Consider the following 27,033-nt stretch of genomic DNA (forward strand, 5'->3'; position numbering starts at 1 on the left):
TCATATAAATATATATATAGATATAGATATACACACACACAAATATATATATAAATTGAATTTTGGGAAACTTTAACGGTGCTGCCAACTTTGGAAAAAGTCATCCCAATTTACTGTGTTGAGTTGGCATTGTACAGAAATGGACAACCATATTGGTATAGAAATGTTAATTTATTTTTATTTTTATTTTTATTTTTTACCATGTGTACAGGGGTAACACATCGTACTAAATATGTAAGGTCATATCTACATGGGTTTGATTACAGAAACTAATAAAGTATTCTCTAAATAATGAAAAAAAGAATAAGATAAGACTATAAGAGCGAGAAGCAATTTAAATATGTTCAGGGGCCATTTTCTTCTCCAGAATTAAGGATTATTTTAATGTTACATAATTGCGTTTTCTCTTTTACTTTCCTTTTTAGTTTTATTTTAGGATTCCCTATTTTTAATGTTCATACAGAGATTTCTTTAACTGAAATACCGAATAGTTTCTTTGGTGTGAAAAACTATAGTAGTACACAGGATCCTAATGAGATAATTAATGATGTGAAATAGGAAGTAAAGGGTTAACGGTGTAGGGAAAGTGGGAAGGGTAGGGGAAAGGTAATAGGGAGAGGAAAAATATGAGAAAATGAAAAAAATGGAAATAAAGTGTTTGTAAATGGGGAGGGGAAGAGGGGGTGAAGGGAGGGCAGGGACAAGGGGAAAAAATGAGAATCAAGACCTAGTATGTAAAGGTACAGGATCCCAATGATGCATGTAATTGTATTGTATATCTAGGTTGTACCAATAAACTCAATAAAAAGAAAAAAAAAGTCAAATGTATTTGATATATTAGCACTGAACCATCTGAAAATAAAATCAAACTAGTATTTTCATAGTAGTGTCAAAAGAATAAATGTATCAAAACAAGTACAAGACTCGTACACTGCAAATCACAAAATACTGAAGCTCCTGACATCCATGATTCCTGGATAAAAGAACTGAGTGAGCCGCAGCAGATGCTGCTGTGCAGTCAGAGCAAACCAGTACTAGACAGGTCCCTCCGCAGGAGCAGGGGCAGCGGGAAAGCTGTGCAGGGATCTGCAGCCGGCTCACCTCACAGAAGGCAGGGAGGTCACACCTGCAGGGAGCCCACACTGGCCACGACCAGCAGGCTTCCTTGCTGCAGGGGAGCATCTGGGTAGGTGGGCGCTGAACAGGCTGGGCCAGCACTCGGGGTGACTGCGGGATTTAACACTCATCTCTGCTTCAATCCCCTTTGGAATTAAATTTAAGCAGCTCGGAAATTTTTCCTAACGAAAATATTGCTGAAAAAAGTTAAAAATCTATCTATAGAGACTTTCAATATGTATTGCTCAGAAGACACAGCATTATCGAAAGCAATTTTCCACAAAGTAAAAGGTAAATTACATTTTCAATTCAACATTTTTTTTTTTTGCAGGCACTGACAAAGCGATCCTAAAATTCACATGGAAACATAAAAGACTCAAAATAGCCAAAACACTTTAGAAAAGATGGAAGATTCATACATTTCACAAAGGTAGATTACTACACAGAGATAAAATCAAGATCATTAACATAGTAAACTGTACAGATTTTGACCCCACATGCAAGAGTATATTGGACCCAGGGCCTTTGCACTGCACTATATCCCTAGCCCTTTTTTATGTTTTATTTTGAGACAGAGTCTCCCTAAATTGCTAAATTGCCCTGGATGTACTTAAACTTTCAATCCTCCAGTCTCAGCCTCCCAGGGTGCTGGGATTACAGGTACACATGCCAAGCTCAGCCACACATTCTTAACACTGGATCTACGATGGTATCATCACGCACAGTCTAAGCAAACAAATACCCTTCCAACAAAGGCGGCTTCAGCAACTCCACATCCCCGTGAGAATTGTTCTTGATCTCAAACTCATATGACTGGCAGAGATAATTTCTTCAGAGTTTGTAGATCCAAACACAGATGTAAAAATCCCAACAGATTTCATGAATACAGAAAGTCATACACATGAACAACAGCAGATTGGATTGTAGGAAACTAAACTTTGATCTGTCCAAGACACCATTAAAAGAGCAAAAAGCCACAGGATGAAAAGGGGCCATCTGGAATTCATGCAGTCCAAAACATACAAGCAATTTCCTACTGAAGAAAAAGAGGGGCGACATTACATAAAAACTGAGCAAGGGATGTGAACAGACAGTATTTCCAAGTGTCCGATATGCAGCCTCATTAGCTAGCAAGAAACCAAATGAAACCACAGTAAGATGCCCCCACACAGCCACAATGAAAGGCAAACCTCTGTGCTGTGAGGGGCTGGCCCATACATATGGCTGTCGTGCTTGCACTCGTGGGCACAGAGGGCAGGGTGCCTCAGTTATGGGCCCACGGGGACAGAATACACCACAGCCAAGTGATTTCAACACCTCATGTGTGACAAAGGAATACACAGCGAACCGTACATAAAGATCAAAATAAGAGAAACTGAGGAGAGCCAGCTCACTTGGTGCCGGAAAGGTCCCAGCAGCCTGGACTACAGAGCAGACCATCCCAGGGCTGTGACTCTGAGCAATGCACACCAACAATCTGTGCTTTGGTTAGTACTTCTGTTAAACTTGAATAAAAATTAAACAAGAGTAATTCCAGGGGTGGAGTTTAGATCAAATTACAAAAGGGAAACGTCAATAAAGCCTCTGAAATATACAAGAACATCTTAAAAGACTTAAAGTAGGAAAAAGTATCTCAAGAAGAAAATGAAAAGAATTTAAGAAATGAAGGAAAAGGAAAGATTAATAAAATAAACTGCCTTAAAATTAAGAACTTCATGCAACAGGCACCTTCCAGAGAATGTGAGGACAAACCAGAGGGAGAAGGGGGACAGACACAAAAATATCTATGTTTTTACTACAAAACGTCCAAACCCAGGCAAAACTATCATCTGTGTGCAGGATAAAATTTAATATGGGGGGGTGATAAAAAAGGTCATCAGGCAACAGCTAGGCTTAAGAGCAGGCTGTCCACGAGTGTCTTCTCTAATGTGTGTTTTTCCTTACAAAGAAAATGATGAAACAAACCAGAAACCTCAACATGACAAAGATGTCCCTAGTGTCACTGTTCTGAAGGCCTTGGCCAGTACAGCAGCCCAGGAGGATTAAAAAGCACACAGACTGGAAACAGGGGTAGAAGTCCTTATTTACAAGTGACTTGATCATTTATAGCTAATACTAAAGAATATTTTAAAAACTCTACTAGGACATGTGAATTTTGCATATTTATAGCAATAAACCTGGGACATGAAATTTTTAATACCACTTTCCAATAGCACCAAACTTCACAAAATACTTAAGGCTCTTTTTTGTTAGATTTCTGTAAGATCTGTACCCTAAAAGCTCCTAAAAATTCCCAAGAGAGATGCAGGGAGGCCTAAATGAGATGCATACCATGTTGATGGGTTCAAAAAGGAAACTTAAGATCCTAAATGGATCTATAGATTTAATGTAAGCTGAATAAAAAGCCAGCCAGGCTTGATTTAAAATTTTAAAGTCAAGGAACTTAAAAAAAACCAAAATAAAAAACCCCCAAACTATTGAAAGGGAAGAACAAAGTCAGGAGGAGTCTATAATACTGGTTCATGGTTTACCATAAACCACACAGCAGTGTTACCTCTAGTCTGTGCAGTGCTCGCGGTGGTGTGGAACTGGCATAAGGCAGGCATGAAGGGCAACATGACAAAACAAGAAACAGATCCGCACTTTCTTTTGGTTAAATGATTTTCAGTGAGCAGATCAAGGCAATTAAATAGAGAAAGGATAGGAATGCTAATAGGAATGCTAAACTGTGCGTCACACGGGGCACATCTCCCTCACCCTACCTCACACTTTACTCAAAAGTTAATTTGAAATGGATCACAGATTTAAACATAAAAAGAAACTATAAAGCTTTCAGGAAAAAGCAGAGAAGAAAATTGTGTATCATACTGTATATCACAAAGGTATTTTAGGCTCTTAATTGGGACATGAAAAACACAAATCTTAAAAGGAAAAAATCAACCTGTAATCCCAGTACTTGGGAGGCTGAGGCAGGAGGATCACCATGAGTTTGAGGCCAGCCTGGGCTACACTGCAAGAGTGTCTCAATAGGGCTAGGGATTTAGCTCAGTCATTTTGCCACCTGCCTCACAAGTGAAAGGTCCCAAGTTCAACCCCTGGTACCAAAAAATCAAAAAAACAAAAAGACTCTGTCTCAAAAACAACCAAAACCAAAAAGTTAACATAATGGACCTTATCACAATTAAAAACTTCTGTTTGGACTGGGGATTTAGCCCAGTGGGGTTCTGCCGCTTGCCTGCCTCGCAAGCACAAGCTCCCAAGTTCGGTCACCAGTACCAAAACAAAACTCCTGTTCATCAAAAAACTAATGAAGAAAATATAAAGACAAATCACAGACTGGAAGAATGAACTTGTATACAAAAATATCCTTTATCAAAAAAACCTTAAAACTCGCCAGTAATACCAACACCTTTAAAAGCAGTCAAGTATGAAAAGACAATTCACACTGGAAGATGTGTGCAGGAGCAATGAGCATCCAAACAGAGCCGGACACCGGAAGCAAGTGAGATGCGGGACAGCACGCAGCAGGGTTCCTGTGACAAAGAGGGCACGTCTGGCACAACAGCCTCCAGGAGATGGGGCAGGAGAGGTGGCTCGGCCTCTCCGGAGAGGACCTTCCATGACCCAGTGTCCAGAAGCTCCATGCTGGGCACCACGGTGTATCCACACCATGACTCACACAAACTCCGCAGCAACTTTACTCACAGCAAGAGGCCAGCCAGATGCCGCCAGATGCCTGCCAACAGGCGGCTGCACTCCACACATGCTGGAATATGTTACTCAGCAGTAAAGGAGCTACTCAACAAGCAGCAGCACGGACCAGGTATACACAGAGTATACACAGGGAGTTTGACACGGATGAAAATCCTGCTCCAGAAAGAAAGCACAGCAGGAGCTGCTGCCAGGGTCAGAGAAGACCTGCAAAGAGGGACATGAGCCTTCTGGGCTCATGAGAAATGCTGCAGCCCCCATGAATTTATCACCTGGGGGTCACACTCAGGTCACACGCCCAAATGTACACTTGAAGACGGTGCATTTATGACACACCGGTGCTTTGAGTTTAAAATGTAGGATCTCTCAGCACACCAGCATTTAGAAAACATCTGAGCTCAACAATTAGCTCCCTATGCCGAGCCTCAGAAAAATCACGTTAAATGATAGCCTCATGGCAGCTGTCAGAGGCTCTATCACAGGGTATGACTGTGATCAAGGGCTCCATCCAGTCCCTGTCCATGGGCACACGTGATTCTTTTTATAGCCGTACGTGTAACATAAAAAAGGGAGATTTAGACTCAAATGCACGATTTCATCAAGTACACACAGAGGTGAACACTTTTGCTTAGAAGTTCTCCAACAGACCCAGGGATCCACAGGCTGTCCAAGGCTCTGCCCTCACCTGCAAGCCCCGCCCTTAAGACTGCTCCTCCTCCCCTAGCGCCCCGCCCAGGCCCCGCCCTCCCCACCGGTGGAGTGGGGGGAGGGGCACTCACACTAGTTTTTTAGCTGTTCCCAGGGATAGTAGAGAAAGGAATTCCCTTTTGTGCATGTGCCTTTTTCTCCTTGATTTTTTTTTTTTTTGAAGTGGCAGGCCTTGGCACATGTGTGTTTACGAATACAAATTTGCTGTTACTTTAAAAACATTCCTGTATTTATTTATTGATTTTTTGTGTGTTTTTGGTACCAGGGATGAACTTGGGACCTTGCACTTATGAGGCAGGCGGCAGCACCACTGAGCTAAATCCGCGGTCTGATTTATTTATCTTTGAGACAGGGTCTCACTATGTAGTTGAGACTGTCCTGGAACTCACTATGTAGCCCAGGCTGGTCTCGAACTCACAGCGATCCTCCTGCCTCAGCCTCCTGAGTGCTGGGATTACAGGTGTACGCCACAATGTCAGACCAAAATTCATGGTTGGCAAAAGGCAGGAAGGTATCAAAGCAGCAAATAGCAAGAAAGCAAGCAGCAACCCCATTTCTGTCCCTTACATATATTATATGTGTGTATGTGTGTGTGTGTGTGTGTGTGTGTGTGTGTGTGTGTACTGGGGATCGAACTCAGGACCGTGAGTTTTAGAGGCAGGCAGTGGAACCACTGAGCCAAACCCCTGGCCCATTTATTTAAATCACGTACTCACTTCCAAGGTTATTTCTAGACGCCATCTGACCTTCCCAGTTAGTGCAGAGTTGGACACGATGCCCATCCCTTCTCTCACCTCTCATCTACAGCCTCATCTCCTACCTTACACTCAGTCTTCTCCTCCTATCTTCTGTATCTGGTCCCTCCCTTACATATTTAATTTTGATTTTTATTTTCTCTCTCCCTTTCTATCCATTCCTCACTTATAAACTATGGATTATTCTTAACATTATTACTATCACACACTAGGTTCCCTATCACCAAGGGCTATTTTTTAAATTTTTACTTTCATCAGTACATGTTTATAGCGCATTGTGATTACATTCTTTTCGGACAGTTGGACATGTACAAAACATCTTAATTCTTTTCACCTCCCCTTTCCCTCTCCTACCTCCCCCACCTCTCCTTCCATCTCTTGGTTCCCTTTCCATTTGTGAAAGAGCTATCTTCCTGTTTCCTGTTTTCTTTTAGTTCGCTTTTTTTCTGTATTGGGGATTGTGCTCTATATACTCTGGGTTTCTCATATAAAAGACACCATACGGTATCTAAGCTTGTCTGTTTTTTTCGACAAGGTCTCATTATATAGTTCATGCTGGCCTCGAACTTGCAGCGATCCTCCTACCTCAGCCTCACAGACATATACTACCATGTCCAGCTGTGTTTCTGACTTATTTAACACCATGGTCTTATTTTCCTACAAATGACTCAAATCTATCCTTTATAGTATAGTATTCCATTGTGTCTACCACACTTTATCTATTCATCTTTTGATAGATATATAGGCCACTACCAAGGTTTAGCTACTATGAATTGTGCTACTATAAATATGGGTATGCATGTGCAATATGTTGTCTTTAACTCTTTTGGGAAGATATTTAGAATGGGGGATTGCTTGGTTAAATGGAATTTCTAGCTTTAGTTTTTTTGAGGTATCCTATATTGATTTCCATAGTGATTGTACTAGTTTACATCCCCATCAGCAATGTAAAAGGCACTCCCCTGCAGCCTCACCAGCATTTGTTATTTAATTTCTTGACAGTAGCCCCTCTAGATTAAGATGAAATCCCAGTATTGTTTTAACTTGCATTTCTCTAATGGCGATCAATGTTGAACATTTTTTCATGTACAGTATCACAGTTCATGAACTTGACTCAAGTTCTGGTCACAAACTGAGTTGGATTAGAACTGAATCAAATTCAATGGTCAGATTCAATGTTGACCTTATGGGGAAATTTGATCGGTTCCCATCTAGTTCGGTTTGCAACCAGAATCCTGGAGACAACTAAGTTTGTGAACTGAGGTACCACTGTATTTATCGGCCATCTGTACTTCTAAGTAGTGTCTATTCATTTCAGCTGCCCATTTTTTGGGGGGGTATAGGGGATCGAACTCAGGACCTTGCACTTGCAAGGCAGGCAATGGAACCACTGAGCTAAATCCCCACCCAAGCTGCCCAGTTTTTAATCGGGTATTTATCTGGGGGAGGTCTAGTGTTTGAGTTCATTTTATATTCTGGACATAAATCTATCTGAAGTGCAGCTAGCAAAAATTTTTTCCCATCCTGTAGGTTGTCTCTTTGTAGGTTTCCTTTGTTGTATAGAAGCTTTTTAATTTGATATGATCTCATTTATTGACTCCTGATGTTACTGCTTGTGCAACTGGGGTTCTGTTCAGAAAGTCCTTACCTATGCCTATGTCTTCAAGAGTTTTCTATTCCAGCAGGTTAAGGTTCCTATGGTAATATTTAGTTCTTTGATCCATTTTATTTTAGTACGTGGTGAGAAATAGGATCTAGATTCAATCTTCTGCATGTGTGTAGTGATCTTTTCTCCAGCACATGCTCTGGCCCTTTTATCAAAAAGCAGGTGGCTGAATGTGTCTATGGGAGTAGATAAAGGAATTCCCTTTAATGGAAGAGAGGACAAGAAAAAACCTTTCTGACCAGCAAGATTCCAAAACAAAAAAACAACAAACAAAGAAGCCAGGACTGGTGCATTCCTCAGCTGGAAGCCACCAGCACCTGATACCAGCTCCTGCTTAAGGTAGGTACCAGAGATCTGCCCCAAGTCATCGTACTGGTGTGAGGATGAAGAGCCCCTTTCCCAGGGAAATGCAAAGTCATCTCTCTTCAGGAAGACTCACCCAGCTGTTTCCCGCTTTTCCCTAGTCTCCAGCATGTCCACCCTTTTCTGGGTCTCAGCCTCAAGACTCTTCCTGGTCCTTACACAAATCCCCTCTCCCACTGCTGGTAGTATCAACCCAGAGCCACCTCACACTGAGACTCGCCACACAACTGCCAGGAGTGTTTGCCCCGAGGGTCCTGTGGGCCCATCATGGTTTGGTACGCACTCTTGGGCCTAGGCAGTGAGTATGGAACTTGAGGTGGTGTCCCAGGCTACTGCAAGAAAGGCAGAAATACTTCTGAAATACCCTTTGAATTTTCTTCTTGAGCAAGAAGCAAGGTTTCTCTCCCCTCCCCAGGCTCCTCTCTAGATTCTACGCCTGGCCAGCACCCTGGCCTCTCACCCTATCTTCTTCAGTGAGCAATTTATTTAGACACTGCTGCTCAAAGACTCAAAGTTTTATTGACACCCACACATCCCACATTGGGGACATGTACTGAAGCTTCTCAGTCAGTAAGTGTCAGGATGAGACTTCTGCGAATGTCTGACCAGTTCTGAGCTGGGTCCTAGAATGCAGAGAGAGACAGCATCTCTGCTCTCATCAAGCCCAGTTTAATGGGGCAGAGGCACAGTCACAAAGAGATGGAAATGGTGCGAGCTGTAAGTCTCCCTGAGGCTAGTTAACAACAGCACTGCCCACAAAACAAACAAACAAAAAAATCAGGGCTGGGCATGGTGGTGCACACTTGTAATCCCAGCACTCAGGAGGCAGAGGCAGAAGGATCCCTGAAAGTTTGAGGACAGACTGGGCTACATTGTAAGTTTAAGGCCAGCCTAAAACTGCATAGTAAGAGCCTATCTCAAAAACAGAACAATAAAAAAACAACACTGCTAAGAGATCCGGACCATGCACACCCACAGTGGCACAGCATCCTGCACTCTCTGCAAGTTCCATCCCTGGTCAGCGAGTCTTGGAACTAGTGCTCTGCAGGCTCAACTGAACAAACGCCAGGGCCATCTCCCTTCCCTAGGCCTTGAAATAAAAACACTGCAAAAATAAAAGCATCACAAAGCTCACCAATGTCTGGGGCATTAGTCCATTTTTAAAAATCAGGTTTAGTGGCATTCAGCAGGAGCAACGGTGGGTCAAGAATAACACACTAAGGTCCCAACAGAAGAAGGGGTAAAAAAGGTGTTTCTGAAACAGGCACCTTCAGAGAGTGCTGGGCACCTTTCCCACTGAGACTTCCGAAGGTACACACAAGCTCCTTGCTGTACTACTTTTTTATTTTCTTCTGTATAAGAAAAACCTTGCTGAAAAAAGACAAAGAATATTTATTGCAAAGAACAGAAACTTAGGCATCTACACAAACAGACCTTTATAAACTCTGAAACAGTCCAAGAAGAAGAGCATTTGGATCTCCTGAACCCAGGGTGTCATCTACTTTGGTCAACATGACTCGAACCTTTCTGAAGTCACATAGCCCCGCCCCTGAGCACCTAAAGCCAGTCTTGGGTCTCAAACACAGCCCATGATTTCTCTCTCAGGAAAGAAAAGTATGAATACAATAGAAAGGAAGGAGGTGGCATGACTGGTATAGGTGGCCTTCTGTCTCCTCAAACCCCACTGACCTGCCTAGGAGGGCACCAGCAGCCGGCCTCCACATGAACAAGGCAGAACACAGCTCACACAGTCAGGTAGAAAGGCAACAGAGCAACCTTCCACACAGAGGCACGGATGCACAGTCAAGCAGCTGATGCACATTTAAAACAATCTCCTGCAGGAGACACAAGTCAATGGACGAAGCATGTTTACCGCCGTACCCTCTTGAAGACAAGGGATACAGAACTTTTAAAAATTTGGTAAAGTACCTTTCACCTAAAAACAACTGAAGTCTAAGTTATAGGCGCAGTCTCACAGTTCCCTGCACACCACAGCTATAAGGCAGGAAAAGTGACTCGGTGAGCTAACAGCAAAAGTCTGCAATGATGACAGAGAGACGCGATACAAACTGCCTCCACATTCCTGTCCCCGGTTCTTCTTCCACTCTGCACATCTTAGGGGCCTCCACTCACAGCTAGGTGTGAGCAGCTGTTTCTGGCCAGGCCCTGCCCGAGCATCCCACAGCTCTGGGGGAAACACAGCTGGAGAAGCAGCCACAGACATGGCTCCTCCTGCTGCCACCAAACCATGCCCAAATGCAGCAGCTTCTGAACCACTGCCTAAAGTGTCATGGGGGCTGTATAACTGATTCCTTCCTTCTGTTCTCTATTTCTTCTTCATTCCTTTGTGTGGGTAGGTGGGTGGGGGAGTACTTCACACTGACCTACATCTCCAGCTCTCTAAAATAAAATTTTTTTGAGGCAGGGTCTTGCAATCTTCTTGCCTCCACCTGCCAGAGTGCTGAGATTATAGGTATGTGTTACCACACACAGCTTCAATTTTTTCTAAGTAATCATATGCAAAGATGGACAAGTATAAAAATCAGATGGCATGGGACAGATACTTCCTCAGCCCACTCTCCACACCTGCGTTTAACAAACTACTGACCAGTATTCTGTTGTTATCAATACAGAGAAATCAGCATTATGCAGAAATCTCAGTAGCTACCCAGGCCTCTGGTCAAAGGCTCCGTTCAGTTCTCAAACCACGCCAAGACAAAGGGGTTGAATTCTGTTCCCAGCAGGCATGTCTCTTCTGTCTGTCCCCATAGTCACACCTCCCCACCTCTGCTGTGACAAGCTGGATGGGAAACAGAAACAGAAACCACTAATAGTTAGGTCAGCCCATATTTATACTTATTAGCAATTGGGCAAAATATTTATTAGCAAAAGGGGCTGAAATTACTTAGTCCTTAACGGTTGTTTAATGGAGCAACCTTCCCAACTAGTTCTAAGTAGTGATTCTTCCAACACACTAACATGCTGGCAGGCAGTGTGCAGGGCCCAACACAGGAGCTGCTGTCCATCTGTCCTAGAAACCAGTTGAAGTGCAGGGGACATAAACAAAGGTTCAAGACGGCCCACCCTGGACACAGAGCTCCCGATCCAACTAGCAGCATGGCAGCGTTGCTGGTATCTAGACAGGATTCCCCAGTGGACTGGGGACACAAGGGCCCAGTCACTACAGCTGAAGCATTTTCAAGCTCACACAAAGACTGGCTACCAGCACCAGCTCTAACGGCTATAGCTGGGAGCCACTGGCCTGGCCTGTCAGTTGCAGAAGTCACAATACTTTGTGCTGTCCTTGGGACAATCAAGGAGAGAAAAGACCAACAGATCACTGAGTTCCTACAGGATAAGGAAGCAGACGGCTTTCATGCCAGCAAGGAGATCCTACCAGTTAATGCAGTCAGCAGGCTGTGCAGCTGCCTTCCAGACTGGTACTCCCATTAACTTCAACAATTCCCTGTCGGAGGTGGTGCTGTCCTGTTGTTTTCATAAACTAGAAATCAAGTCCCCTCTGAGATGGGGATGAGGAGGGGAGCAGGAGACCATGGCCCAAGAGCTCTGGGTGATCCTCGCTTCGGTCCTGTGGTCTGCCCCGGCTCAGAGGACTCACTGATGAGAAGAGGAGCCCCAGGGCTAAGAGCAGCCGGGCATAGGTGTCCTGGGCATGATCTCCTCAGGGAGGTGGACTCCCAGGGCACATTCCAGCTGCCATGACAGGACAGGGTGCGTGCCACCTCAGGGCCCAGGCAGGGCTCCTACACCCCCCTCTCTGCCCACTCTGGTCAGAGGATGCCCCTCTTTAATCTGCAGCCTGCGGTCAAATTTTGGACATCATTCTCACACTGGCACAGAACCCAGCAGCTGCATCCATCAGCCTATCCCCCTTTGCTACTGACCCCAACCGGGGATCCAGATAGGGCTGGGCCTGTTCCCCCTCCCCTAATCCCCTTAGGACAGGCTGGCCAGATAAGGGACTCTGAGGAATGACCCATAAAAGTGTAGATAAGCCCTGCCCTCGTGATGCTCGAGAACAGGCAGGGAAGCTGGGCCTGGTCTGGCAGCTGACCGGTCTGGCATCCTCACAGGCCGAGGACTGCCTAGAGGCCTCCCTCCTTCCACCATCTCAGAAACAAGGCACGGAGCGTCTGGGGGCTGGACCCCTGCTTCTCTGCCTCCCTGGAGCACTGTGCTTCAAGGGGTGGCGGGCAGGGGAGGCTGGTAACGCACTAGCACGAGAGGCGTGACCCACACCCACACTTGTTACCAGCTAGCACAGCACTGGGCAGGAGTCAGAGCATCTGGGAGGGCACAGTTCTCAGACACAGACAAGGGGAAGCAAGTGCAAGGTAGGTAAGCGGGCTTGTGCACATGTGCACACACACACACTGAGCACCTAGGAAAGCGGTGTTCAACAGCAGTGTGCACAAACAGGCCCAGACCTGGCTTCTGAGTCACTCTTTCATGCAGAGAAGCCAGGATTCCTCGAGAAACAGCAGGTGGAACAGAAATTTCAGGGAATACGCTAGATGACTGGCACATGCTGTTGTCTGCGAGAAGCAAGAGGCCCTCAAACGTGCGGGGTCAAGTCAAATGGACTGCAGCCAGTTTGGAAGTTCTACTGGCCCAATCACGGACAAGGAAACATAACAGTGAAAAACCTCAAGTGACACATGACTCTTAAGGAAAACAGAAAACGATTAGCCCATGCTGGTACATACATGCCTCAAGAAGCAGGTGAGAGGCGGCAGGCACCAACCTCACAGAGGCCTCCACACACAGCTGCCACTCTCTTCAGGAGATGGGGATGAGCCCCATCAGGAAACAGGCAAAGCAAAGCCGAGGCACCCGATGGAGGCGAGAAGGAGGCAACACAGCCATAGACAGTGACGCCCAAAGAGGGATGATGTCCACGGCCAGGTTCTCTCCGGACAGTGCAGTACCACCCCCCTTCACTTCCAAGGTCAGGGGCACCAGTCCTGAGCAGTCAGGGCCCATATCCAAACCTCAGGATCCCCGAAGACATCCGTCTTCTGTGCTGTCAACCCTGCAGAGCTGCCATCCTCTCTGAACAAAACCAGGACAGTCCCCATGGGCTCAGGCTTCTGAGCTAACAACTTCCACCAAAATCCAAGGGAGCCCTCCCAGCTCCTCTATGTCTCAGTGGGAGAGCATCCACATGCAGGGCAACCCCTACATTGACAACTCTTCAACAATTGCCACAAGAAGTCCTCCTTTCGTGTCAGCAACCCCTTAAGCAAAAGAGACACCCATCTGGTGCTAAATTCTCTTTAAGACAGAGACTGGTGGGCAAAGGGTGTGCAGATGCTTCTTTGGGACATGAGTTCGCCTGCCTTCCAGTCTGTGTGGCTTACACTACTTCTGAATTCATATTTCTTCTTGCTCATTGCTTCTCTCTGGGCCCTTTCCTCTTCTGCTGTGTTTTTGTGGGTTTTCCATTTGTTATTTTAATTGTAGAGACCAACTCTAAAGCTTCATAATGAAGGCTGGATTCTGTGCGTCCCATGCTGAGCCCTCAATAAAGTAGAGGTTTGTGCCCATCATGCCCATCTGTCCCATTGGGATGGATAGATGCATCCGCCCCTGTGGTCATGGCAAGACAAGCCTGCAAATCCCAGCACAAACACTGCTGCTCAACACTTATCAAAATTCACCTGAGCATGACTGCATTCATGTATTTCAAATGACCCCCAAGAACAACTCCAAGCCCTAGAGTAGGGGCAAGAGTTCCCCATCCGTGTCTGCTTTGCACTACTTTCCACTGTGGCTGCAGTGTACCGGTCACCGACGCCGGGGCTTTTCCTCTCCATAGCACCGTCCTGTTCTCTAGGCCCCTGACTGCCCCACCCTACCCTGAATCCTGAACCTGACCTGGCCAGAGTAAAACTTGCTCTCTTCTCAGCCTGCCCCAAAGATTAGTGGGAACACTGCGGGTCTGAGTCTCACTCTCTTCCAGCCTAACAGGCTGGCATGGTGTCAAGACTCCGTCACCAGCTTTATTAAGTGATCACTGGTCCTTGGCTCATCAGGACCTCACCAGGTAAGCTTGCCAAACAATCCTCTCACATTGCCTATCTCTCTGTTTGCCTTTCTTTCTAGACCTTTTGTGAGCAAAAGAAGCACGAAGGAGGGGAGAGAATAACTCCGGTGTTTTCTCTTCACTTTGAGCCAAGCTTGGGAGCTGCCCAAGGTGGGACCTACATACTGGGTTAAACGCATAAGGACAGGAGCTTCTGATCTGCCAGTTACAACCTCGAAGGTCACTGCTGCTGTAAACTGTAAAATGATCAAAAGAACAATCTCAGAAGAGAGAACCACCATGATCCCCCACCCAGAGGTAATGGAAAACGCACATTTCCCTGTGGGGGTGTCACAGTCCTTGTAGAGAATCCGGGGAGGAACGTGTGACTGTGAGATGGGAGCCCCAGAGGCTCAACGAGGATCCAGCAGAACAGGAGGGAGGCAGGTGTTCTGTGGAAGGAAACTAGGAAAGACGAGGTGTTCTGGCAGAAGAAAAGAGGAAGGCAGAGACCAAGGTGGCAGGCAGGGCCCATGGCGCCCGGTAGCAGCTGGGCTCTGTTCTGGGGCAGGGCTGTGTGACACACAGTCCTCCCTGGCCTGCACAGCATCCCTGCTCCCCACACGTGGTATAGAGGCATGAGGTGACTGCAGGCAGAGCTACAGTGACATGAAATGAGAAGACATTCGGCTGGCCATGGCTGAGCCAAAACAGGTCCTAGGGCTGTGAGGCCCAGAGCCTGGACGGGGAGGGCCGAGCACACATAGAAGCTCCCACAGTCTAGCCCACCACAAGAGGAGCCTTCAGCTGAATGTGATGAATGTGTGTGCAACTTTCCCCATGTTCTCGCTCACCCATCACCATTATCTGTCCTGTTACCTGGCATGCCTGCCAGTTCCCTGACACCACAGACCTGCTGTGTCCAGGATCCTGTCACAGTAAATAACCTAAAGCATCTCTGGGCACACATTTTCCCCCTGATAACTAGAAGTGAAATTTGGGTGTCAAGGTCCTGGTGTTTTTAAAGTTCTTGAACAAAATGCACTATCACACTGTCAACATGGTACATACCAATTCACTTTTTGAAATACTGAGTACAGGGCCGGGGATTTAGCTCAGTGGTTCGGTGGCCTGCCTTGAAAGCCCAAGGACCCGAGTTCAATCCCCGGTAACAACAACAACAACAAAAAATCTCCACTTGAAATACTGAGTACCTACGCTTTAAAAACATGTTATTAATCTGGTGTTTAAAAGTATCTCACTGATTTCTGTCTGACTAAAAATTAAAATGTCTGAATTTAATTTGTCCAACTCACATCTGTGGATGTTCACCTGTTGCCTGCGCGTCCTCACCTGAGTCTCCACTCCACTTTCTACCCACGAATCTACTCTATTCTCATTGTGTTTTCTGCATGAGCTATTTCCACTTATGGTTATTAACAAGGTGACGAGTATGTCTCTCTGTCATCGGGCAGCATGGGACAGTCCCGTCAGGTGGGACAAGCTGTGCAGGTACCACTGGTGGTTCAAACTGCAGGAACGCAGTCATCTCTTAGGTATCATATTTGCCTTTACGATGCCAGATTAACTTAATTTTGTTAATACTGTTCACTGTGGTACAATTTTCTATTTTTACATAACCTTAATGTTAATTATTAACTCATTAGGTACAACATCAATTAGGTAATGGTAACAATTCACCAACCTTAACTGCTTTTTTTTTCCAGTATTGAGTTCTAAACCCCGAGACTTTGCACCAAGCAACGGTTCCAGCTCTGTTTTGAAATTCTGAGACAGAGTATCCCTAAATCACTAAGTTGCCTGGGCTGGGCTTGAACGGAGGATTTTTCTGCCTCAGCCTCTGAGAGAGCTGGGATTATAGGTACATATGACCATGTCCAACTACAACCTCAACTTTTAAGCCTAATCATAATATATTAGAAAATGACTAGACAAAATGATTTTACTATCATTACTCAACCAAAATACATAAATCCATTATAAACAAAACAAAGAGAAACTTACCGAATCTAAAAAGCAAAGGTAAGTCCCTGAGCTCTGTGCGACTGCTTGATTTTTAGAATATCCAACTGTTGGAAAAAAAAAGTTCTTTCATAATTCAATTTTCAAAGGCATGAAATTTCACATATTTTATACTCCAAGAAAGATAACCACATTCTGCGCTACCACGGGGACAAGGAACAAAGCTGAAAGCACCACAGGGAGGAGTCAGGGAAGTCCGTGATGACACAGGACCCATGCCCGGCCTGGGTCACGCACAGACCTCACCTGCAGGAGACCTGGGGAAACACCTCTGTCCAGGTAAGGTGCAGCCACCACCAGCATCCATGCATCTGGGCATAAACTCAGCACTGGTCACTGCTCTGCAACTGCTCTGTCCCTGAGAGCGTGCTCATCCTCAGGACCCAGAGCTGGGAGTGGCATGAACACAGATGGGCACACAAGGTACGTGATGGTGAGCACAAACTGCCTGCCTCTGCACACATGGGTGGCAGTCACTGCTGAGCACAGGTGCCAGAGGCAGAGAGGACAGAGCGTGGAGTGCAGAGCAGCCAGGGCTCTTCTGTGTCTCAAAACAGGCAAAGCTGCCCTGGTTGGGGGCACCAGGGCCTGCGGGGCTTCTGGGACAGTGATGTTATCTTTGTCCAGGTGCTGGTTTCCTGGTGTGGTCAGTCCTGATTCTGATAAATGCACTATTCTAAGGGATATCATGTTGTAATAAAAATACTTTAAAATCTTGGCTTTCAAAGACACTACAGCTGAGTTGGAGAGGGTTAAACAATGACCCAGGGCTATCTGCCAAATGAAGGGAGCTGAAAAAGTGCAAAGGAGATGTAAAAGACCAAAAGCATGCGAAGGGAGTCACAGAGGGAGCCTGAGGCTGCTGGAATGTAAATGAACAGGAATCTGAGAGTGCAGGACTGACTACAGGGGAGACACACATGTGTCTGGGAGGCGAGGCCTGTCCCTGCCACAGGAACCGACTGCTCAGCTTCACCCATCAGCAGGGGTAGCCATGGAAGGTTTCTGACTAAGGACTCACATACAGTTTAGCATCCGCAAGCTCAGCCTGGGCACTGAGGGTGGGGGAGACCAGAACAAGAGTACCGACAGGACTTTGGGATAAGAAAGGGACCGAAGCTTTTCCCTAGGGAAGGAGGCTGCCAACACCTGAAAAGCGTTACTGCCAACACCTGAAACGAGTTATCCAGCTGGTTACAGATCTGATGCCACCAAGAGGAATCACGGAAACACAACAGATGTATGAAGAGTTGAAACAATACATCTTCTGGTATTTGAAGCTAGGGTAAGCTGAAGAAAGCTGTCATTCCCACAGGAACACAGTCAAGTGCGTGTCTCACTCAGCCCTGGCACTAACCTGCTTTGACCTGCTTCCTACTGCAAGGAGAGAGGGGAAGGGAAGGTCTCCTGGAGGATGCAAAGCAAACTCCAGCCACACGGGCAGAGGTGAGACACACACAGTCTCCAGAGCGCTCTTACACGGGGGTGGGGGGTGGGGTGTCTCACAAGACTGCAGCTTCATCTCTAGCAGGAATCCCTCAAGCTCAGCCAGCCCACACCAGTAAGCAGAATGACCGCAGATTTTCAGAAAGTACAAATATGAACAAGAACAGAGGAGGCCAGTGCCTGGCTCCTGCCCACGGTGGACTTGCAGCCATCAGAGCAGCAGTGGCTAAATCCTCACCATGCTTGACGTACGGGGTGGGAACAGAGAAGCCAGTACCTTCTGAGAACCTCAGCCACAGAGCTCCTGTCAACACGGGAGGATGGGAAGAGACTTCCACTTTCACAATGAAATCAGCTAGAGCACTGTTCAGAAAGCTGAACAGGGAGGAGGTTTTAGGAGGGAAACCAAATCCAGGAGTTTGGTAAAGGAGGCAGGCATATCTCACTGAGAAAGCTGGATGCTTCTCAGAGTGAATCTTGAGTTTGGGAAAGACTCAGACTCTGTGTTAACATCAGTGCCCTGCAGAAAGTGAACTGTCTGTGCAGGGTTCCAGGTCGGGGCAGGCCAGGGTCTTCGTGATGGGCGCAGGCTGGCATGATCACAGTGATCAGCTCCCACAGATGTTAACCCTGCTCATCCTGGAGAGCAGAGGTAGGTCGTGCTTCATTTTGATTTTAGCAAGTGGCCACATATGAAAGTGTTGCTCTAGCATGATATGAAATCATGACAAATGAATCTGAACCCTACCTAAATAACTGGCACTCCTAAAAACAAGTACTTTGGGGCTGTTATCTAATGGCTAATGTGACTTTTCCTATTTGTAAAAACACACTGTGGAAAGTCTGTCCTTCCAGATGGATTCAGGCGGAGTGCACCATATCAGCATGTAGCACAAGGTTCCCCCAACACTGCTCACCCCTTCCTTCCCACGGGCAGTGGGGACTGCAGCACACCCCTCCATCGCCCAGTGTCACAGCAGTCTCTGTCGCTGACCGACCATGCCTCACGCGGGGCAGCGTATGGGACAGCCAATCTAGAAGAAGCACTTTCAAAGACAAAACTCGTTCTTAAAACAGAGATAAGGCAAGAATCGCCACAAGTGTCCCAATTGTTTCTATTCAGCAAAACCTCAGAGTATGAAAGGATGTTCAGACTGGTTTCAAAAAACAGCTTTTAGTGCCAGGGATTTAGCTCAGTGGTGCCACCGCCTACCTTGCAAGCACAAGGTCCAGAGTTCAATCCCTGGTACAAAAACAACAACAATAACAAAAAACAGTTTTACACCCATTTTGGAAGCAAGTTGAAATAGACATTGTACAGCAAGTGAATCATAAAAAGTCATCGATGTATTTCAAACAAAGAAAATGAAGACAAGAAATAATTTGGTAGTGCTGAGCATGGTGGCACACACCTGTAATCCCAGAACTCTGGTGGCTGAGGAAGGAGGATCACTGCAAATTTAAGGTCACCCTGTACTGTACAGCGAGTTTAAAGCCAGCCTGAACTACACAGAAAGACCCTGTCTCAAAAGTTTTTTTGTGGGGTACTGGGAATCAAACTCAGTGCCTCACACTTGCCAAGCAGGCACTGTGCTGCTGAGTTGTATCCTCGGCCCCCTATTTTTTTTTAAAAACAACAACAAAAAACATCTTCCAGATGTATGGGATGACGAAGATAACAAATGGAACACTGCTAGCACTTCATGAGAGCTGACAAGGCCTGTCCTAAACACCCTCGTGACCACCAGCACGGGCCCCGTTATCACACTTGTCTGCACGCAAGGACACAAGCAAGAGAAGAGGCCATGGGCCAGCCCAGCAGCCCCGAGCCACACAGCCCCTACTCACACAGAGGGCTGCCTTCATGACACTGAGACACCGGCACAGTGGTCATTACAGTGCTGTCAAAGGGCAGGTCCTTCCACGTGAAGACAGTAGACACTTTCTTCTTCTTTTAAAAGATTTGTTTTTTTTTCTTAAATGCTATCTACCCTCTCTGCCTCCTCAGACCTGGCCCACTCGCTCTCATGGAGAGACAGGAGTCTGCTGGATTGTGGCCACCCACCGTGCTACAGCCCACCTCCACCAATACCCACCCTCTGCTTGGCCCAAGGCAACAGGGACAAAACCAGTTAAACATGGCAGGGAGCTGCAAAAACCAACAGCTTTCAGGGGCTCTTAGGTTGGAGGGATGTATATTTTAAACTTTCACAAAGGAGCAAAACAGTTCCATAATAGCTGAAGTTCAGAAACGGTCACACATCCCTGAGGAAGGAAGCTGTCATCTGCACAGACAGGTGTGTGGACACCTGCCCTGGAAATGGGAGGAGGCAGCACACACATCAAGGATGCCCAAGACCAGCCGCCTCTCCGTGTAGCCACAAGTTCATAACATAGGCAGGAAACAGCACAGAGAAGGAATAGGGCAGCCTTGAGGGCAGTAGGTCTAGGAACATCAGAGCTTGTCTCCCCCTCACTCTTCTCTGTGAAACTCCTGCTGACTCTCCACACATTCAGTCCTACAGGACAACTTCAGGGTCATGCCTTGGCTCTGAGCAGATTCTAGAAGCAGACCTTCCACTCCCAGGCACTCAAAAGGGGGTGCTCCAGAGACCACCAGTACTCCACGCACAGACTGCCTGCCCTTCAGTTACACAGGAACTGCACAACTCCCTGGAATGTGTGACAGTTTACTGTTATGTCAACTTGAGCAAGAAATGCCCAACTAAATTGGATCAGCACAGTTCTGGGAGTGGGTAAGGGGATTTATTGGGATTTACTGGGTGTGAGTAACAGCAGCCAATGGGCTTGCCACCCAAGTGGTATAAAAGGGAAACGAGGAGGAAGGCTGCTTTCCTTTCTTTGGGGGAGCTCCAGTCTTCACCTTCACTTGGGATACCACCTCTTGGCTTCTATTGCAAACCCTTCAGCCTCCTGATACGGACTTGCACAGGACACTGCAGCGAGCTCCAGGCCTGGATCCTTCTGATCTCCAGCATGCAGACAGCTCTTTTGCACTTTTCAAAACCTGGCTCTGTGGGCAGCCACTATAAGCCAATCTAAATTCTTATATATTTGTGCATCTTGCATTAAATCTGTTTCTCCAACAAGCACTAAGTGATATAAATCACACGTGCTACAAGTGTTGGATAGGATTCCTGAGACTTTCTTAAAGAGTGGCTCTCAATGAGAGATGTGCCTCAGAATCTCCTGGGATGCTTCTAAAACTCCAAGCCTGAGCTGTACACAGCTGGCTACCAGGGAACCTCACAGTGGAGGGCAGGCATCGGGCTTGTTAAGGCTACCCAGATGATTCCAACATGTAACCAAAACTGAGGACACTTACTTCACAGACAGACGCGGCTCCTGTCCCCAGAGCTGTACACTGCTTACCTGCTAACCTCCACCTTTTCAACCCCAGGCAGCATACAAGGCCCATTTTGGGGGGGCGGGGTACTGGGGATGAACCTGCTTGTGAGGCAGGTGGCAGCACCACTGGGCTAAATCCCCAGCCCATACAAAACCCATTTTTTCAACTCTTATGAAAACTTTTGGGACTCTGACCTGTTCCAATTAAGCGAATACAAGATTAATCAATATAAAACAGTATGAGTGAAAAAGCAAACTCATTTTACATTTTGAATTTTAAAATTTCATGTTAAAATTTTTGAACGCTTTCAGAAAAGATGTCTTTTAAATAACAAGTCAGATTGATGTAATTAATATTTATTAGCACACAAGACACTAGAAGACAATGAATCAATTCCTTTATAATTATTTTGTTCCTAGAATTCTATACTCAGCCAAACTGTGGAGCATAACTTAAAAAGGACACTGTCAGGTAGCTGGGAGCTCCAAGTATTTTACTGTCCACATCCCAAACACAAAGAGGATTTCTGAAGATGCAACTCCAGCTAAATGAAAAAGAAAAGATATAAAAAGAAAAATATTTAAAAGAGAAGACAAGTGAGGGCATATGGAAAAACCAGAGGCAGAGGCAAGGAAGGTGCGGGGAGATGTGCCAAAGGGAGGGTCCTCCCAAGCCTGCTCCCCCACACTGCTGTGAGCACAGGTATGTATTGATAACACCGTCAAGGTCACTGTCCCAGGCCTGAACGTTGGAATGACCTACCGGCACGGCAAATAACCAAGAACTGTAGAGAAGAATCCGATTAGCTGCCGAGGCCTGAAGGGGGCAGTGCTGAGCTGGGTCCAAGCACCCTGGGGCAAGCTCCGTGTTGCCTGACAGGCCCTTCTAGGGCTGAATTTCTTTTCACTCCATGTTGGTATTCAAAAAGCAGCTTTAATTTATCAAAGCAGACATTCATCTGCGAAACAAGTGAATGCTTTTCACCAAGTTGCCTAAGCTGGGCTCAACCTTGTGATCTTCCTGCCTCGGCCTTCTACAGTGCTGGGATTACAAGTGTGTTCCACCGTGTTCAACTTCTTTCTTTCAAGTCTCTTTTGCAGTGTGCAGATGGTGGACACTAAGGCAGCCATGGGCAGGACAGCAGCAGAGGCCAGGACAGCAAAGTGTGTCCTACAGAGACACGAGGGGCTCTGCTAAGTTAAGCTACATGCCATAAATCTCAAGTCAAACAGCAAAATGGAAATAACTGCAGCTGACAGTCAACCCAGGGCCACAGTGGCAAGCAAAGACCGATGGGAGGACTGCTCCCAAGCAAAGCCAGAAGAAATAACCCAAGAAAATCAACCATTTAGTTTCTAGAAATGATCCTAAGGTACACAGCAAATGAAGAAGTAGTTACCCCAAATCCTCCTTAAATTCACGCCTCTCCCAGGTCCCAGAGGCGGGAGGGCAGGACACAGCATTTCCTACTCTGACTCGGCTACCCTTGAAAGCTGGGGGATGCCTCTTCTCCCCAGCCTGTGGGAGGGAGCTCTAGCGACCCTGGCCACAGTATTCCTGAGAACACAAGGCCCGAGGGTGCTTGGCCCGGTTCCTGGGGCAGGTGCTCTGCACTAAGAGAGAGAGAGAAACGATGCTGTGGTACTGCCCTTTCTTCCTTCACAGGCATCAGCGAGCAGGGCTTCACATGGAGAGGCACATACTTGTCCCTGTGGAGGAACAGGGCATCTATTCAGGGAAAGAAACAGCCTTAGACCAGAGCACCAGGTCCCCAGAGAAGTGACCTTGTTTGCAATAAAGCATGGAAAGGCTCTACCCCAGGTGGGGCAGCTCCTGGGAGAAGCCTGGCAGGTTCGCTGGTGATGCAGAAGAACTACAGGATTATCTGTCAGCCAAAGGCAGGCTAGAGAGGACTTGGATGGAACCTCTTGGGGCCAAGTAACCTTCAAACACTAACCTCAGGAACTGCCCCTTCAACGGGCCTCAATTCCAGGGGATTATTCTCCAAAGCAATTTATACCCTGAGGCATCATGAAAGCCAACAAAGCAACCAGCAATGACTGCAGTTTAGCATCAGGCCAGATTCCCAAATCACATATTCATAGCACTCAAACAAAAACACTATCACCCAGGAATCCCAGGTCTACCACAGCCACCCTCCAAAAATAAAGGAGAAATCAAGACATACCCTGCTAAACAAAAGTTGAATTTGTGGACACAGATACCAGTTTAAAAGAAATAACTAAAGTTCTTTAGTCTAAAAAGATTGATGGGCCAAGGACTTAGCTCAGTGGTGCCACCACCTACCTGCCTTGCAAGCACAAGGCCCCAAATTCCATCCCTAGTACCCCCCCAAAAAATTAAGTAAATAAATAAATAAAAAAGATTGGCAGGACTTCGGGTCCACACAGAAAAATCAAATTTGTATAGGAATGTTCATACAGGCACCATTCACAACAGCCAAACAAACAGAACAACTCATGTGTTCATAACTGATGAACAGATGAAATACAGTATACACATACAATTGTACTATTCTCCCACAAAAAGGACTAAAATACGGAAACATGCTACAACGCAGATGAACCTGTTAGAAAAGTTTTCAAGACGCTCCAGTAGCCCAACCCCTAGCAGAGTCAGCTAACTATGACAGGCCAGAAGGTCACGTTAACCATTTCTGAACAGGAACCAAGATAAGCATCTGGTTCGGGAACGACCTGACCTAGCCCTAAACATTCCCGTAAATGATCCCCCACCGAAGTCCCCCCTCCCCTTTCTCAGAATTCCCCCTACCCTATAGCTTGTGGTTTTTTCCTTTAAAAACTGTGTATCTACCCTGCTTCGGGGCTCAGCTCCTCTGCCCCTGCGAGGGTTATGAGCTGAGCCCCAGCACGCTGGAATAAAGATCTCTTGTGCTTTGCATCAAGAATCGTCTCTCCGGGGTGTTTATGGTGCATCGCAGCGTCCCGGACTCAGAGTAGTGGGATTCCTCCCTGGGAGGATGTTACATTTTGGGGGCTCATTCGGGATGAGCGATTGCTCCTCACTTCTGAGAACGACCTTGGAGGTAAGAGGGGATCCCCGCTTTAAGTGTTATTTGTCTGTATTCTGTATAGTGTATTTTCGGTTTTGCAGTCGTCCGACAGTCTGTAAGGCCTGTCTGACAGTGGCCGGTAGATGTGCCTGGAGGGCCACAGGCTGCAACTTGGGAGACGTCCCGGGTACGGGGATATTCAGAGACGTCTGAACATCCCCTCTGAGTTCTGAATTTGGTAGATTGTCAGAATTTAATATTTGTGTGTTTTTGTCTTCTTGTTTCCGGTGTGATTTTTAATAATCATGGGACAGACTGTGACGACGCCACTAGACTTGATGTTAAAACATTGGACTAAAGTTAGGGCCAGAAGTAGAGACTTATCTGTGGTGATCAAGAAAAGACCCTGGCAAACTTACTGTGCCTCTGAGTGGCCATCTTTCGGCGTAGGCTGGTCACCAGAGGACACTTTTGATGCAGGAATAATATTGCTTGTTAAAGATATTGTTTTCCAGGCTGGACCCGAAAGACATCCTGACCAGCAACCCTACATTGTGGTTTGGCAAGACCTCGTCCTGAACCCCCCACCTTGGGTAAAACCTTGGGTACATCGGCAGACAAATCGGCCTGTCACTCAAATTTTCTCTTTAAAGGAGGCCCCATCAGGCAAAGATGAAAAGGCTCCAGAATCCAGCCTCGCCCACGGATTTACCCAGAGATTGAAGGGCCCCCGACCTGGTCGGAACCCCTTCCTCCCCCTTATCCACAAGCCCCTGCCCCTCCCGAACCTATTGCACAGCCCTCAGCGCCGCCCGAGGAAATTCATGGACCTGCTTGGGGACACGGGGACACGAAGTCGGAGAGGAGCTTCCCTGGGGCACCAGATTCCACAGTAGCCCTCCCGCTGAGAGCTTATGGGCCACCTCCCCGAGGGCCCTAATGGTCAACCTGCAGCTCTGCAGCCGCTTCAGTATTGGCCATTCTCCTCCTCTGATCTGTATAACTGGAAGACTAACCACCCTTCCTTTTCTGAGGACCCACAGAGACTGACGGGTCTTGCGGAGTCCCTTATGTTTTCTCATCAGCCCACCTGGGATGATTGCCAACAGCTGTTACAGACACTGTTGACCACTGAGGAACGAGAACGCATTCTCTTAGAGAGCAGAAAGAATGTTCCTGGGGCTGATGGGAGACCCACCCTGATGCCCAACCTCATTGATGATGCTTTCCCCTTGAGCCCACCGGACTAAGGATTACAACACCGCAGAAGGTAGGGAGCAACTGAAAGTCTATCGCCAGACTCTAGTGGCGGGTCTCAAGGGAGCGGCCCGACCAATTTGGCCAAGGTAAGAGAGATTACTCAAGGGGAGATGGAACCGCCTTCGGTATTCCTGGAAAGATTAATGGTCGCTTTCCTGCGGTATACCCCCTTTGACCCAGAATCGGAGGGACAAAGAGCTTCAATAGCCATGGCATTCAGAGGACAATCAGCTCTGGATACTAGAAAAAAGCTTCAGCGAATTGAGGGATTACAAGATTATACAATACAAGATCTAGTAAAGGAAGCCGATAAGGTATATCATAAGAGAGAAACAGAGGAAGAGAAGGAACAACGGAAAGAGAAAGAGAGGAAAGAACGGGAAAATAAAAGGGACAAGAGACAGGAAAGAAATTTAACTAGGATCTTGGCTGCAGCCGTTAGGGAAGAAAATTATAAGAGTCGAGAAAGTAAACCAAGGCAGACAGGGTACCTGGGCAACAGAAGACCACTAGGCAAAGATCAATGTGCATATTTCAAGGAACAAGGACATTGGGCTAAAGACTGCCCAAAGGAAAAGGGAGGACCTCCTAAGATATTGGCCCTAGGAGGAGAAAACAACTAGGGGGGACGGGGCTCGGAGCCCCCTCCCTGAGCCCAGGGTAACCCTAACTGTGGAGGGGCAACCTGTGGAGTTCCTAGTTGACACTGGAGCACAACACTCTGTTTTATTGCATCCTTTGGGAGAGATAAAAAAAGAAAAATCCTGGGTAATAGGAGCTACAGGGCATCAACAATATTCATGGACTACTAAAAGAAGAGTGGACTTAGGAATAGGCCGAGTGACTCATTCCTTTCTGGTGATCCCCGAGTGCCCAGCCCCTTTGCTAGGACGAGATCTGCTCAGCAAGATGGGGGCCCAAATTACTTTCTCCCCTGAGGGCCCCAAATTAGAAGCTAAGGGGCCAGTTACCCTTCTAACGCTACAGCTGGAGGACGAATATTGGCTCTATGACGTGCCACCTTCACTGGAGACTAACATAGAGCACTGGCTATCAAAATTCCCCCGGCCATGGGCTGAAACTATGGGGATGGGACTAGCCCTCCAGGCTCCATCAATTCTGATAGAGTTAAAGGCAAACTCTGAACCCATCCCAGTCCGGCAATATCCTATGAGCCTTGAGGCCCAACAGGGGATCCGGCCCCACATCCAGCGCTTCTTAGAATTAAGAATTTTGGTGCCCTGTCGTTTGGCATGGAATACCCCTCTCTTACCAGTCCGGAAGCCAGGCACAAAAGACTTTCGTCCTGTACAAGATCTTAGGGAAGTTAATAAGCGAGTGCAAGATATTCACCCTACTGTGCCTAACCCTTATAACCTATTAAGTTCTCTCCCCCCTGACCGAATCTGGTACACTGTTTTAGACCTTAAAGATGCTTTCTTCTGCCTAAGATTACATCCTGCCAGTCAACCTGTTTTCACTTTCGAGTGGAGGGACCCAGAGAATGGTCAAACG

At 46.7% G+C, this 27,033-nt stretch overlaps 1 protein-coding gene across 6 annotated transcripts in view; it reads right to left on the reverse strand.

Moving 5' to 3' along the window:
• Window positions 1–27,033, reverse strand: part of B3gntl1 (UDP-GlcNAc:betaGal beta-1,3-N-acetylglucosaminyltransferase like 1) — a 131,315-nt gene that overhangs the window by 98,282 nt on the left and 6,000 nt on the right. For 3 of the 6 annotated variants that reach the window (XR_004518528.1, XM_033767250.1, XM_033767249.1), the window contains exon 3: window positions 16,391–16,455. The exons of 2 other annotated variants lie outside the window; for them this stretch is intronic. Coding sequence is in view for 2 of the 4 variants with exons in the window: in XM_033767250.1 (XP_033623141.1) it covers window positions 16,391–16,455 (65 nt within the window). In the remaining 2 variants the exon portion in view is untranslated. Of the gene's footprint in view, window positions 1–2,510; window positions 2,595–16,390; window positions 16,456–27,033 lie in introns of those variants that run through there. One more of the 6 variants, XM_019206701.2, reaches the window with a different exon arrangement.

Source organism: Fukomys damarensis, unplaced genomic scaffold (assembly GCF_012274545.1).
Source record: "Fukomys damarensis isolate Sample0158 unplaced genomic scaffold, DMR_v1.0_HiC HiC_scaffold_23, whole genome shotgun sequence".
NCBI classification, from domain to species: Eukaryota; Metazoa; Chordata; class Mammalia; order Rodentia; family Bathyergidae; genus Fukomys; species Fukomys damarensis.